This window comes from Rhinolophus hipposideros, assembly GCF_964194185.1.
Source record: "Rhinolophus hipposideros genome assembly, chromosome: 9".
Classification (NCBI taxonomy): domain Eukaryota; kingdom Metazoa; phylum Chordata; class Mammalia; order Chiroptera; family Rhinolophidae; genus Rhinolophus; species Rhinolophus hipposideros.
In genome coordinates this window covers 88,531,668-88,546,818 of record NC_138055.1, presented here as the reverse complement: position 1 = coordinate 88,546,818, position 15,151 = coordinate 88,531,668, and the positions used below count along the sequence as shown (strand labels likewise).

At 44.5% G+C, this 15,151-nt stretch overlaps 2 protein-coding genes across 2 annotated transcripts in view; both read left to right on the top strand.

Moving 5' to 3' along the window:
- Positions 1-255: 255 nt before the first annotated feature.
- RHNO1 (RAD9-HUS1-RAD1 interacting nuclear orphan 1) lies at positions 256-5,874 on the top strand. The gene is made up of 3 exons (XM_081060638.1): positions 256-293; positions 3,380-3,631; positions 4,378-5,874. Exons 2-3 carry the CDS (start codon positions 3,464-3,466, stop codon positions 4,939-4,941), a joined length of 732 nt encoding a protein of 243 aa, XP_080916764.1. The 5' UTR covers positions 256-293; positions 3,380-3,463; the 3' UTR covers positions 4,942-5,874.
- Positions 5,875-7,364: 1,490 nt separating this feature from the next.
- TULP3 (TUB like protein 3) overlaps positions 7,365-15,151 on the top strand; it is a 51,256-nt gene continuing 43,469 nt past the window's right edge. Inside the window, exon 1 of the mRNA XM_081060880.1 lies at positions 7,365-7,506. Within this exon, the coding sequence (XP_080917006.1) occupies positions 7,466-7,506 (41 nt within the window). The 5' untranslated portion in view covers positions 7,365-7,465. The remainder of the gene's footprint in view (positions 7,507-15,151) is intronic.

The window sequence follows — 15,151 nt, the reverse complement described above, 5'->3', positions numbered from 1 at the left end:
GGCCGAGCCAGGGTCCCGGACGGGGACTCGCGCCAGGCCAGCCGGTCCCCGGCGGTGCGGGAGGGGTGGGGAATCCCGGGGGATCCCGGGAGGGGAGGGGGTCCTGGGCCGGGGGCCGGGGGTGGGGTCGGGCACCGCAGCTTTCAGTTTGTTCCCCTGTTTGAAATTGGCGCCGGCGGAGCGTTGCGGTCACGTGGCGGAGCGTCGCCAATCAGCGTCCGTCCTTGTCTCCGCATTCGGAGCTGGAAGGCGGCGGCGGCGGCGGCGTCCGCGGCCGGGGCGCTGCGGGGCGGGTAAGGCGGCTGGGCCGGCTCGCGGGGAGGGCGCGGCGCGGCGCTGCGAGGCGGCGGGGAGGCGGGTGGGCCCGGGCGCTGGCGCGCCGACGGAGACGGTGGGGCCTGGGTGGCGGCGGCGCCTGCGGGCCCTCGGCCTGCGCTCCCGCGCGGCCCGGGCGTGGCCGAGTCGCCCCAGGCTCCCGCCTCCGCGCCGCCCTCGGGGACTGCCCACCTTCCTAGTCTACCCTGCTGGTTCCTGACCGGGGAGCTTGTGCTCCGCGTGCCTCCACCCAACGACCGTCCAGTGCCTCCGACTGCACTGAGAGTCTTTGAGGGCAGCGTATAATCTCATTCAAGTTGCCTCCATTAGAAAAACCTCACACCACAAACCCTGCCGCAGCTCCAAATCTTCAAGTCCTGCTCTCTCCTCCACCCCCAATTCAAGTCAATCTCTTATATGTAATAACGGACTTTGTTAACTTAGTCAACAATGTCGCTGAGCACCTACTACGTACCAGGCCCTCCTAGGGTACAATGGCAAAGGAGGTTATTTCCTTCCTTTGAATTTATAGTCTAATGGGAGGAAGGGGAGGCACAGCCCTTTTCAGAGAATCAGATAAGCAAGTGGAAAATTAACGTGGTGAAGGGATAAACTGGAGGTCGGTGATAACTTGGAACAGCTACAATAAGGAGCTCTTGCCTTGGGTAAGTCAGGAAAAGCTTTTCTGGTGAACTAAAGCTAGGTGTGGGATCTGATGCCTCTGTGCAAAGACGGGAGGAAATGCTCAAAGCCAAGGGAAGAATGTGCGAAATGTTACGGGGCTGGAGGGAGCGTGGTGACACAAAGACTGAAGAACATCTGAGGCTTGAGCTAAGAGACCTGAGTGGAGTGTGTTGTGCGATGAAGCTGGAACTTGAGGAAGCAGGCAGGACTGTCACAACTGAGGAGTTCCTTCTTACCCAAAACTCAGACGTTTTAAGCAAAAGTGAGTCAAGATCAGATTTGCATTTCAAAAGGTCTCTCTGCAGGGGCGTGCCCAAGTGGGTTAGGGTAGACCCGTGAGGCTATTGCAGTAGTCCAGGCCAGAATTGCTGGGATTCAAAGGGTGCGGGGGAGAGATGGGGGAAGAGAGGGAAGAGAGAAGGAAGACAAGTTTAAGAGGTGAAATTGATGGGCTGGGTGTTGAGTTGGATGGGAGAGGGGAAAGGGAAACGTCAAGGTTTCTGGCTGAATGACGGGTGATGTTCCCTGAGCAAGGGTCCTGGAAGATAGTCACGTTTGCAGCAGGGGTGCTGGGGAAATGATCAGGAATCCAGTTTTAAACACGTCGAGTTTGAGGTGCATTTGAGACATCTAGTTGCTGTCAAGTAAGCAGCAGGATATGTGGGTTCCGAGTACGGAGAATTCTAAGCTGAATATATAAATACTTAAGTCTAGGTGACTACTGAAATGTGAGCAGGTAATTGCCTAAGAAAGGTGTAGAGAGTGAGGAAGGCTCCAAAGCACAGCCAGAGGGAAAGGCCTTAGAACAGCAAAAAGAGCTGACTTTTTAAAAAAATTTATATCGGGGAATATTGGGGAACAGTGTGTTTTTCCAGGACCCATCCGCTCCAAGTCAAGTCGTTTTCAATCTAGTTGTGGAGGGCGCAGCTCACTGGCCCATGTGGGGATCGAACCCACGACCTGGGTGTTATGCGCTCCAACTGAACCAACTGAACCAGCCGGCCTCCCCAGGAGTGACTTCTAATTACAGAACAAAGAGTGAGGATGGATGCAGATATGTACTGGTTTGCATGTTTGAATTCTGGAAAATGTATTTCCTCTGACGTCTCCTGTATTCTTTACGAAGAAGGAAATCAGGTCATTTGTTGAGAGGGAAGGAGAGTTCTAAAATTTTAAGAAAGGTACACAAGTTTTAGGATAATCTTTGTGAAAAATGAGTTGATCAAGGATACGTAGCCGATTGCTGTTCAATGTCATGTCCATTTGAGGCTGGTGAATGTCAGCACTTCTTGCTGTGGCCGTTGCTAGTGTCATCTCACCATTGGACTCCTGCAGTCTAGCTGCCTAACTGGGTTCCTGCTTCCTTTCTCGTCCCCTGCGCCCAACCTACCTTTTCTCACAAAGCCCCTCAAGTTACTTTTTAAAAGTATAAGTCAGATTATGTCACTGCCCTGTCCAGAACCTTTCAGTGGCTTCCTATTACATTACGAATAATTAAATCCAGAGTCCCTAACCTTGCCTGTAAAGCCCTGTGTCACATGAACTGGTTCTCATCTACCACTCTCCAGTTCAGCCATGCTGACCTTACCATTTCTTGAACGAGTCAGATGTATTCCCACCTTGTGGTCTCTGCATTTACTATTCTTGCAGCCTGGAATATTCTTTGCTCACATCTTTCTATTGTTTCTTTGTTCTCCTTTCTTCATTCAGGTCTTTGCACAAATATCACTTTTTCAGATACTGTGTTTCCCCGAAAATAAGACCTAGCCAGACAATCAGCTCTAATGTGTCTTTTGGAGCAAAAATTAATATAAGACCCGGTCTTATTTTACTATAATATAAGACCAGGTATAACATAACATAATATAATACCGGGTATAATATAATATAATATAATATAATATAATAAAAATAATGTAATATAGTATAATACCCGGTCTTATATTAAGTTTTGCTCCAAAAGACGCATTAGAGCTGACGGTCCGCCTAGGTCTTATTTTGGGGGAAGCTAGGTAGGCCTTCCCTGACAACCTTGTCCAAAATAGTACTCAGTCAGCCTAACCCCTTATCCCGCTTGATTTTTCTCAAGTCTTTGCAACAGGGAAAGCCTGACCTCTGAGTTCCAGCAAGTGCTTGGCGCTCAATAAATGATCCTGGAATACATGGTTATTCATGTTTAAATTCCCAAAATCCAGCATGGCACTTAACATATGCTCGATAAATGTTCATTGAACAAATGTTGAATGTGAACTACCGTGTTTTAAGGTGGTAGTATAGGTATAGGAAGCTGTGCTCCCTACAACCTTGAGGTGGGGGTGGTAAGTTGATAGTAGGACTGGTCGGACGAGTATGAGGAAGAGCTTTTGTTTCTTCTCTGCAGGCATGGGTTGGAGTGGAAGCTTCTCTCCGGACCTGACTACAGCCAGCACCATGTGGTTACTAAGTGCACTTCGTTCACCTATTGATGCCTCCCAGAAAGAAACGCCGCCAAACGTCCCAGAAAGCCCAGCTGCTGTTCCACCAACAGCCACTGGAGGGCCCCAAACACCGCTATGGATCGCCACAGCCTCCCATCACCCACACTATGCGGGTACCCAGCAAGCCCATTGACCACAACACTATTACTTCCTGGGTAAGCAGTGGGATTCCTACTTTGACTTTGACTGTTAAGCTTCTCAGAATCCTGACTTTTCTGCTCGCTGAACCAGGACCTCCAAAGAATAAGATTCATGGGAGCAGGGACAAGGAGTCAGCCATCTCTTCTGCTATATCTTCTATTCTAAATTCCAACTGAGGCATAGGTTAGCTGGAATTGGAGTCTTCCCCCCACACGCCTCTGAAGGAGTTCAGTATAAAAGTTTCATTACCCAGTACCTGGGTGGGAAAGCCAGATAAATGGCAGAACTAGTGAAAAGTGAGATTGTTTTCTGAGCTTCATGAGAGGTATAGAGTATTTAGCTAGGTACTCTATTTACCCGTTAATAGATTGAACCTCAAATAAACCCCACAGAAATGGCATGTGTCATATTTTGACAGTTTAAAAGCCCTGGGAAGAGACTATAGCTACCCAAGTCAAGGAAGTAGTATAGTAAAAGCATACACTGTGCTTAGGAGTGCTTAATAAATATAACTTGTTCAGGATTCCTCAGACAAGGCATAATACTTGCTCCACGATAGTAGAAGAAACTTAAATGTTAGACTGCCTAAATCTTATATGCCTTTCTATTACTGTTCCGTTAGACAGGTATTTTTGTTTTGTGTACGTTACTATAATGGGTCCCATTTAGGATTCTGGTTGCTGGTCATTAGATGTAGTTGCCTACCTAGGTTTATACTTGGTACTTAGCTATCCTTGCCTTTTTTTTTTTTGATTCTTAGATATCACCTCAGTTTGATGGAACAGCAGAAAGCTGGTTCCCAGCCAACCGGAAACGGAAACGTTATCACCGAGACCAGGCAAAACATTCCAGTCGAAAATCTACCACCTCTAAGTTTCCACAGCTACCATTTGAGAGTCCACAGTCTTCTACCAGTTCAGCCACACTTGGGATCCCCTTAACCAGGGAGTGCCTCAGTCAATCAGAAAAGGACATTTCCAGAAGGCCCTTAGTTCCAATGCTCAGTCCCCAGAGCTGTGGGGAACTGTCAGCACATGCACTTCAAAACTTACCTTATGTGTTCATTGCACCTGATATCCAGACCCCAGAGTCATCTTTTGGAAAGGAGGGGCCCATTCCCCCAGATCAGAGGGAAAATAGCCTGTCAAATTACTCCCTTCACACTAATACTCCTGAGAGCCCAGATCCTGGGCCTGTTCTGGTTAAAGACACTCCTGAGGAGAAGTATGGGGTAAAGGTCACATGGAGGAGACGACGAAACCTCTTTACTCACCTCCAGGAGAGAGGGAAGTTGAGCAATAGCCAGTTCCTTGTGAAAAATTGACTAGATTTCTCAGACAATAATCTCAAGAAATTGATTGCTGGTTTTCACCGAGTTGCTAAAGTCACTTTTCCAGCTCACAGAAGGGCACATCAGTAGAATAAAATGGAAATAATACCAATGACACCAATAGAAGAAAGGTTTTTTTTAACTAGAGCCCTGGAGTCATAAGGGAATTCAGTTCCCAGATTTGCTTGTTTAAATATCTGGTTATAAACAGTTTTTAGTGTATAGACAGTTCACTTTATATTTTTCTTGTATTAACAGTTTAAAATTTTTAAATGTCTTGTAGTAACTGTTTAAAATGTGTTTGTAAATAAATGGCTGCAGAAAGTTTTTAGAGAACCCTGATTCCGACTGCCAGTATGCGCCAATACTGCCCCCCCCACAATAGGTCTTCCTTGTTTGCTTTTACCACTACTCATTTATCCTTTAATCACCTGATTCAAACTAATAATTCATTACACATTTTTGAGTACCCACTCTGTCAGGCTCGGTGGCAGCTTCCTCTATGACTTGATGGATGAAAAACCTCAAAGCAAACTCTGACTTTATAGTTGAGCTGCCACCTGTGCAACCTTGGCTCATGGGCTGAAGAAAGAGCAGCAAGCCTTGTTTGGCTACAGTGGGATCAGGGGTGGTAAAGGGGACCTGGGTCAGTTCCTTAGGTTTGCTGTGTTTCGATTTTTTATTTCCAGCCAAAGCGGTAAATAAATAAGGTGGGAAAATGATTTCCTGGGGTAACTGTTTAAAATGTATGTAAATAAACGTGGAAACTTTTCAGAAAATACTAATTGTAATTAACCTTTTCACTGCATTAATTGATTTCAAGTTTGTTCTCCAAAATGTGTCAAAAATCCACAGAAAATAATTACAGTATTTACATTTTTAAGTAAATACAGCTAAGGTGCGACATTTTATTAAAATAACTGATTAAAGTATAAAATGTCCTATTGTTATTCATTCTTGAACAACAGAAAAATATAGAAAAATGTGCATCTGCTTTCCTAAGCTTCCTTTCGGGAACACTGAGCTTGTGGGGTAGAGTCCAATGCCCCAGTTAGCGGCATGGAAATGTCATTGGACTACAGACGAAAGTCGCAGTGAAAATGTTAGTGCAGTACTGCCCAGTCAACAAAATGTCTCCATTATCCTTTGACCAGTACAAATAGCATCTCATGCAACTCCATTCACTCAGCTTTAAGAACCTACTGTGTGTCAGGTCCAGTCTCAGGTAGACAAGCAAGGATTATTGTTTATAGATGGGAATTTGAAGCACAGATAATGAGCCATGTTCGGTGTCACTTAGTGAGTGGAGGCTGACCCGGCAAGTGCAATGCTCTGCTTGTCTAGCTTGTGCCAACTTCTAGGCCTCTTAGAAATTCAAAAGCAATGTGGAAATTCAAAAGCAACTTTGACTTTGGAATGCTGTAAACTAACCTCAATTTGCCATAACTTCTGTCAGGATGTTTTGTAGGGACTATAATGCTGTATGTAAGTCGATGGAGAGAAAGGAAGTGATGGTTGAGGACAAGCTTTATTGGAAATGCGAGTACAGATTTAGATAGTGGATTTCCCTAAGATGTTTGGATGTCTGAAGGTGGTGGTCCATAGGTAAATACTGTGCTTCCCTGAAAATAAGACCGGGTTTTATATTAGTTTTTGCTCCATTAGGGCTTATTTTCAGGGGACGTCTTATTTTTTCATGTACAACAATCTACATGGATTCAAAGGCAGTCATGTCATCTTCTGGAACGTCGTCATCACGTACTAAATGTGTCCGTGTGGCTGAGATCTTAACTGGGGCTGATTTTCCGGGTAGGGCTGGTATTCGGGGAACACGGTAGGGAAGCTTCTTAGGCGAGTGTAGAGCAGGTCCAGGAGGGCTTTAAGGGCGGGGGCCGGCATGGGGAGGCTGAGGGGGCTCTGCGCTGTGGGAGGCCCAGAGCAGGCAACTCGAAGGTGCATTTCAGTGGGGATGGCTGCTGGCGAGGCACAGTGTGGCTCCTGGTTAGGCTCTGCTGTGTCCAGAGGATCCGACTGTGAGGGAGCCGGCAGAAGTCCGGAAACCCTACCATTACGACCTCGGGAAGCGCTCTGCATGGTTTCCGCGTGCAAACCGCGGGCGTGCGGGGAGGCCGTTCCAGGTGTAGCGGTTAGTGGGGGTTGGGCGGCTCCTCCGCCAGAGCGGCTTCCCGGCGGCGGGAGCCAACGCCTCTGACGGAAACACATTCCTCCGTCTCGGCCCCTTGTCCTCTCCACGAGCGCTGCAGGGATCCAGAACCAGCGCGTCATCCCCGCGGGCGCCGGCGCCTTTAAGTCGGGTTCCGCTGTTCCTTAGATACCCTCCCGCAACGCGGCGGGAGCCAATAAGAGAGGAGCGGCGGGCCCGTGGGCCAATGGGGGGTGGCGACAGTGCGTGGTGCGGTTGTCAGGGGGCGGGGCCGGGTGCGGGCCAGGCTTGCCACCCGAGCAGCCGAGTAGGCGGCGGGTTCTGGACGTGCTGGCCGCCTTCTGAGCTGCGGTGATGGAGGCGTCGCGCTGCCGGCTCGGACCCTGCGGGGACAGGTCAGAAAGGGGTGGTGGCTGGTCTCACCTGGAGGCAAGGGCGGGGGGCTCCGGGCCGGGCGGGGCACCGCCGTGCAGCCTGGGCTCCGCTCCGCGGCGGAGGCCCGCGCTTGTCCCGGGAGAGCGGGGGGCGCGGCGGCCGCGCCGGGGGCAGCGACTTGCTGTTCGGTCCCTGCTGGGGAAACTCTTGGGAGTTTCCGTCGTGAGCGCGCCTCGCGCTCCGTGGGCCTGGCTTTCCCCAAACGCCTTCGCCCCGCGCCTCACGCGCCGCCTGGGACTGTCACGCACGGGAGTGGATGAAGTCTCTCCCGGGGTCGTCGAAGCGACACTGAGCCATTCGCCCCGACGCCGTCGCTTTCGGCCGGCCGTGCCGAAGTCCGCGGGGGAATCCGAGGGCTGGGAACGCCGCGGCCCCTGGTTCTGCGTGGAGGGGTGTACGGTCGTCGTCTCGCGGTCGGGCCGCGTCCCGCGGCTCCCGGGCCCCTCCCGGGCCTCGGCCACCAGTAAGACGGCCCGAAACCCCCGATTCTCGTTTGCCAGCTTCGCGGAGCGTCGGTGCGGAGCGGCGCGAAATCAGTGCTGTCAGACGCGGGCGTCGTCTGCACCCGTGAGCCTTACTCCTCGGCTCTCCTCTCCTCTCGTTACACCGTTGCCACGCAGGGAAAGATGTAGCGTCTAAGGATTCCGTCCGATGTTTACAGTGACAGGGGGTTAAACGGTTCTGAACCATTTGGAAACGTGGCGAGGGAGGCGTGGGGTCCGGAACGCCGTCTTCTCCTTCCATCAGGTCCTATTTCCGCACCAACTGCCGCGTGCAATTCGTTCCCTGCACTTTTTTTTTTTCCAAGTCGACGGAAAAGTAACCGACGTTTGCAAGTATCAACGTGGAGGCGCGCGGAGGAGGTCAAGTTAAAATCGAGCGTTTGCGTTGCAGTCACACGGTGTTTCTTCCGCTGTGGGCACCCCGTAAACCTTAACCGAGTGAATTTAAGGCGGGGAATTTCACGGGCACGACATGTTGGATATGACCTACGATTTTGGTGTGTGTGGGGGGGAAACATGGAATTGACTCTGCAATTGAGAGTGGTTAATTTATTTGACCTGAAGTTTCAAGGGATAATTTTAAAGTTTCCCCCCCCCCCCGTCTTCTTCCCCCCAAAATCCAGCTCTTTAATTTAGAAATTGACACCAAAGGGGACTGTGTGAGTCACCCAATGTGTCTCCCGCCCGGGGTGACGTTAATGCAGCCTCTCTTACTGTTTAACTCGGTGGTCGTTGACAGAGAGTGGCATGTCTCTTGCTTTTTTGGCTCCTGGTTGTGTGTTTAATGTTTGTCGTGAAATAACATCGAGAGAGTTCTTGGCATTCATACCTTTCGATGTGAACTGTAACATCCAACTTTTAACTTTCCTGTGACTTTTTTTCCTTCTTTGAATGATGGGGCTGCTTTACCAGGAGGCAGATTTGTTTTCAGCAAAAGTAGAAAAATTATCAACAAACTTCAAATATTTTTTCTGTAGCCGAAACATTTAGTGAAAATTGGAGATGGCATTTGAAACGGCGCTCTGAGGACCTCCGTGGCGGCTACTAGGCGTTTGACGTTACAGGTTCCCTGTAGGTGACAGTGGTTGGCTGGTGCTGGAACTTGAGCTCTCTCTGGCCTTTTGTTCCTGAGCAAGAATTGAACTTGCGGTAAGAGAGACTTTTCAGTGTGATGTGACCTTGTGACCCAGAGGTGACTAAGGAAGTCCTCATCTGTGGTTTATCCATATGCCACGATTTCTCTTTAGAACTATGAACAGTAGCGGTGGCTGGAGTTTCTGTCTTGGCCAGGCTTGTTATCCTTTCCATGTTCTCCCTTTTTAAAATGTTTCGTCAGATCAGCAAATTGTTGGCAAACAGACTTAGCCAGTGCTTGAAAATTCTTAGATTAACTAACACATGACTACAGTATGTTTGGCCACTCTCAGAAAGGACAGTAAAGGCCTGATAACATCTAACATGCGTGTGTTTCTCCAATTGTGAAGGCTACATACAGACATAGAAAGGATAAAAAGTAATACATTTCCCTTCTTCCAAGGTCTTTCTGTCCAAGCAGACAGACTCAGACATTTTTTGGAATAGTTCCATTTCTGGCTTCTCATCTTCCTTGCTGTGGAAATTCTTGTTTCCTCTGGATCTGTCCCCATTAAAAGAAAAGGTTAACGTTTCTTCTTTGCAAGAGGAAAAGGATGCTTGAATTACTCAGAGAAGTAGTTAAAGCTGCCTTGCTTCTCCGTATTTGAGGACTTTAGGACTCGAAGGGTCCTTGATAATTTCCTTAGTTCTATTTGAGAGTAGTTCCTCAGTGGAATTGTTAAGGCTTTTTTCAAACAAGAATCTTCTGTCATCGCCTTTCGCTCTATTTCCTCTAAGTCAATGCGCTAGGAATAAATTCTTTGTACTGCTGAATCTATTCAGCCTCAGCAGACGTCCTTAGTTCTTAATAATGAAGCCTGCAACATTCTCCTGGCCTGGTTAAAGCTTAAATCCACTCATGCCTGAGAGAAGACACACTATCCATATGCTGATTGATGTGCTGTCTTTATCCACTCAATACTTGGTGTGAGTCTTGATAATGGGGTTGTCATCTCTGCCCCTTTCTTTGCCTTAGAACTTCTGTGAAAACATTAATGACGAGCACTGTACCATGAGTCACAGGACCTCTGGAGCATCACAGTTCTGAAAAGAATTATCGTAGTGCATTTATTGTTCATAAGAAGATGACACGTGCTGTTTTACCACATGGCATTGTAATGAGGGTGAGACACTGGAAGCTTCTAGTGGGTTCCCGAGTTCCAGTCCCAACTTTTTCTTCCTCTCGCAGTATGATCCTGAGCAGCTCATCTCTTTTGGCTTCACTTTTCTCTGAAAAATGAGGGCTTCTTCAGATTCCCTGTTATTTATATCGAATTAATAAAGTGATAAATGTATATAATTTAAATGCACATGGCTCACATTTCAAAAGGTACAAAATGCTATTCAGTGAAAAGCATGTCTTTTCTCATTGTCTCCATGTCACCTGGTTCATTCATTGGTAGGTTTCTTAGAGTGCCTTCCCAAAATAGTCTATGTGTTGAATAATCCTTTCCCAGACTTAAAATTTGATGATTTTGAGTTTCAGGGTAAGATATCTTAACTCTGATATGTACTTTCATCATAAGCAAGATCTGTTTTTAGAATATGATCTATAGTTGCTGCAAGTTTTAATTTTTTCTACAATAATTAATACAGAGGGTGCCAAAAAATGTATACATTTTAAGAAGGGAAAAAATTATTAAAATTGTTATACTCGATATATACAGATAACAAAAGATGAGTACACGTCACATTTGACTTCTGTAATTACAAGAGGTGCTCAAAGTGGGTACCATCAGTATAATTGTAATACAGTTTTATCCTTTCTTAAAATGTATATACTTTTTTTTGGCACCCTCTGTATATAGAAAATAGGACTGTATGAAGAAAATAAGAATTATTTTTCAGATAGGCTTCTGGAAAAAATAAATCATTCTATTTAGCTTTGCAGGAAGAAACTTCAATAAATCTATAGTTTGCTTTTGATTTTAGGTTTTAGAATGAAACAAATTTAATAGAAGATTGACTTGGTTCCCTGTTGAAACTTAATGTAATTTTGTTGTGCTGATTTGGTATGTCATATAGGTTAGAGGCAAAGTGGAGAGGAGTATTTTGACTGAGTAAAATTCTTAAACTGTGTTTTTAAACAGGGAAGATCTTTAAAGATAAAATTACCAATAATAATGGCTTATATTTGTTTATCTTTTGCAGCGTTCATAGTGCTTTCACATTTTTGGTCTCTTTTGAGCTTCATAACACTGAAGAGGGAAGGGCTGGTGTTACTATTTTTATTTTATAAATGGGGAAATTAAGGCTTAGAAAGGTGGGATACCTAAAATCACATGACAAATACATAGTATAGTTAAAAGTAAAATCCAGGCTTTTCACTTCTAATCTCTTTTCTTTTTCTCACGTATTATCAAACTACGTATTCCAGATACTCTGGATGCCATTTGTGCATATAAATGATAACAGCTGATACTGACTGCATTCTAATTATTTTTAGGGAGAGCAGTTGAAGAAATCAGACATTTAATTAGGGAAGTAAAATGATTATTAATTTCATCCAATGGAAAGGGAGTGGAAATATTTATTTGGTATTGTTAGGCAAAGGAATTTCATCTTTCCACAAGAAAGAGAAGGGAAATAATGGCATGTCTGAAGAGAGAAAATGTCGCCCCTGAATGAAGAAGAATAGGGCAAAAGATGGAATGAACTTAGATTCTGAGTAATGTCCCATTTTAAATCTATAAAGATTAGATCCTTTTAACTTCTGGATCAAATACATTTTTTTTCCCCCAAAGCCAAAGGTATCTCACTCCCTGACTTCAAACTATACTACAAAGCTACAGTAATCAAAATAGTATGTTACTGGCAAAAAAAACAGACACAGACAATGGAATGAGATTGAGAGCCCCCAGATAAACCCACATGTATACGTGCAACTAATTTTCAACAAACAAGTCAAAAACGTACAATGCAGAAAAGAAAGCCTCTTCATTAAATAGTGCTGGGAAAATTGGAAAGCCACATAGAAAAGAATAAAACTAGACTGCTATTTGACACCATGCACAAAAATGAACTCAAAATGGATCAAAGATCTAAATATAAGACCTGAAACAATAAAATACATAGAAGAAAATATAGGTACTGAACTTATGGGCCTTGAACTCAGAGAAGATTTTATGAACTTAGAGAAGATTTTATGAACTTGACCTCAAAGGCAAGGGAAGTAAAAGCAAAAATAGATGAATGGGGCTACATCAAACTAAAAAGCTTCTGCACAGCAAAAGAAACTATGAACAGAACAAAAAGGCAACTAACCAAACGGGAGGAGATACTTGCAAACAATACCTCCATTAAGGGGCTAATATCCAAATTATATAAAGAACTCATACAACTCAACAACTACAAGAAAACCAAACAATCCTATTAAAAATGGGCAGAGTACCTGAACAGACACTTTTCCCAGGAAGACACACAAATGGCCAACAGGTATATGAAAAGATGCTCAACTTCATTAGCCGTAAGGGAAATGCAAATAAAAACCACAATGAGATACCACCTCACACTGGTTAGAATGGCTATTTTAATAAGGCAAGAAATAACCAGTGTTGGAGAGGCTGAGCTGTTGCTTAGCTCCCAGTGGGCGGCTGGATGGCTCAGTGGGTTGGAGGCGTGGTCTTAACAGGGTTGCCAGTTTGACTTCCACAAGGGTTGGTGGGCTACGCCTCCCTTCAATCCCCCCTCACTCCTGCCCTGACTAGATTGAAAACAGGGACTGGACTTGGAGCTGAGCTGCATCCTCCACAACAAAGACTGAAGGACAACAACTTGACTTGGAGCTGATGGGTCCTGGGAAAAACACACCATTCCCCAATAAAGTCCTGCAAATACACGCTGTTCTTCTGCCCCTCCCCCCAAAAAAAGATATCCAAAGATATGGTGAATGTTTAAATAAAAAAATTTATTACAGTAAAAGATACATTGACATTAATCCCCCTCAAAATACTCCCCCTCGTTTCGAACACACTTACCTCATTGTTCTTGCCACTTTCTGAAGCAGTTCTGGAAGTCCTCTTTCGTGAGTGTCTTTACCTCATCCTCTATCATGACAATGCGCTGTGTCACACATCACTTCTCCTACGGCAATTTCTATCAAATAAAAACATTACGGTGTGTCCTTATCCACCGTATTCACCGGATCTGACACCGTGACACTTCTGGCTCTTCCCCAAAGTCAAAATGACCAAACGTTTTGAATCAATTGAGGACATGGAAGCAGCCTGTACGCACAACTGAAGACGCTCATATATTTTATTAATTGCTCATCTATCGACAGAGATTATATTATGCTCAGTTTATTCCTGTTGAAAACAATAACATCTTTGTTACATGTATGTATCTTTGTATATTTGGCCTAATATTTTGTATGTTTAGGGATGCAGAGTTTAAATTTTGGTAGAAGTTGCTAAATTTCCCTCCAAAAAGGTTATAAATTTTTTCTTTAGATTGTAAATGCCCATTTTGAAGTGCAGCAATTATCCATTCTTGTTGCTCAGTCTCTTGTATGTACACGACAAGTACACAGTTGATACTTAGTAAGTATTTACAGGTGATAAAGATGAGTGTACAACTGAGGGGCTACCTGTAATTTGGATAAGAATCAATTAAAGCTGGACGGGCGAGACAAAGAATATAAAGCTAACTAAAGCAAAACTCAACAACTAACAGCAAATTTGCTTATGAAAGTAGGAACAACGGTAGCCAAGATTGTATAGCTAACATTATAGCCTTTGTAGATGAAGCAAAGCACATTGTGGAGTTCAAGATTTCTACTGGCAGTTGTGATAGGGAATGGCCACAACATTTTTATCAGAAGTGTATAATAGGAATTTTGATTCACGGGTGCAAGAGTTAGAGTTCTGGTTAGCAAAGTATAATTGAATGTATAATTGGAAGATGTACCACCTTGTAGCTATTAAGATTAATCATCATTGTTTGGTTTTCAGATGTCGTTTGGTAAAAGAATTAGCAGCACAGTGAGCTAAAATTTAAGAATGTATTTAAAAATCACTGCTGCAAGCTTTTCTCATGTAGAATAATAACCTCAGACTGAGTATTCCTGTCCGCAAAACTAATGGTCTATTATGTAATGTAACTGATACTGAGTATAGTTTGAAACATTGTCCCAATTAAGTATATAACTGACAGAAAAATAAATGAGAAAACCAAAGAACAGAGCAGAAGCCTCTATCATCTCAGCAACTGGGTTGATTGCATCTCTGAGATTTACTTTTTAAAAGACTATGGTAATGTGTACAGCCAATAGGGTAGGTACTATTTTACTAAATCTGTAAAAGATTTACCCAAGGTTTAAAACTAAAAATCAGTTTTTTCTTTTTTTAAAAGAAAAATGGTTTTAGGCTTACCTGTATTGAAATTGTATCTCATAATTAGGCACAGTAACCAGATGATTGATTGTCATTTGCTTAATTATTTTCTGTAGCCTTATAGCTATAAAATGGGGATGATAATATGTAATTTTTACCTACTTTGCAAAGTCAAAGCAACGGATGATGAATTAGAATATTACTTTAAGGCATAAGTAAGAGGGATCTTTTTCATGTAACTTTAAAATTCATTTACTTACCAAACATTTATTTCACATCCTCCAAGTTCTGTGCACCATGTCTCACTAGTAATTTTAGAAAGTACTGATGATGTCTGTGAGTGAGGTTTTTTTTTGTAATTTTGCTTTTCTTTTGAGTGTTGGAAAGTCTCTAAAGTCATGAAAGTAATTACTGTCTATGTCACTTTAGAGCTTATCAGAAGCATTGATTTGGTAGTTGCTCCGTTGTAGTGAAGATGAGAACTCCCAGAGAAGTGTAGAGCCTATCTCCAGATACCACAGCTGTGGCATAAACACTGTGTGAAAGATCCTGATGTGGATAAATGTAGCTTCATGACACACAAGCTTGCAATTGAACCATAGGTGTGCACCTGCTTCCTTAATAGAGCGCGGCCA

Bases quoted from the DNA above. Each gene is read 5' to 3' on its own strand.
- RHNO1 (XM_081060638.1), top strand. From the start codon at position 3,464: ATGCCTCCCAGAAAGAAACGCCGCCAAACGTCCCAGAAAGCCCAGCTG. The intron at 3,632-4,377 runs GTAAGCAGTGGG...TTTGATTCTTAG, and splicing joins ACAACACTATTACTTCCTGG to ATATCACCTCAGTTTGATGG.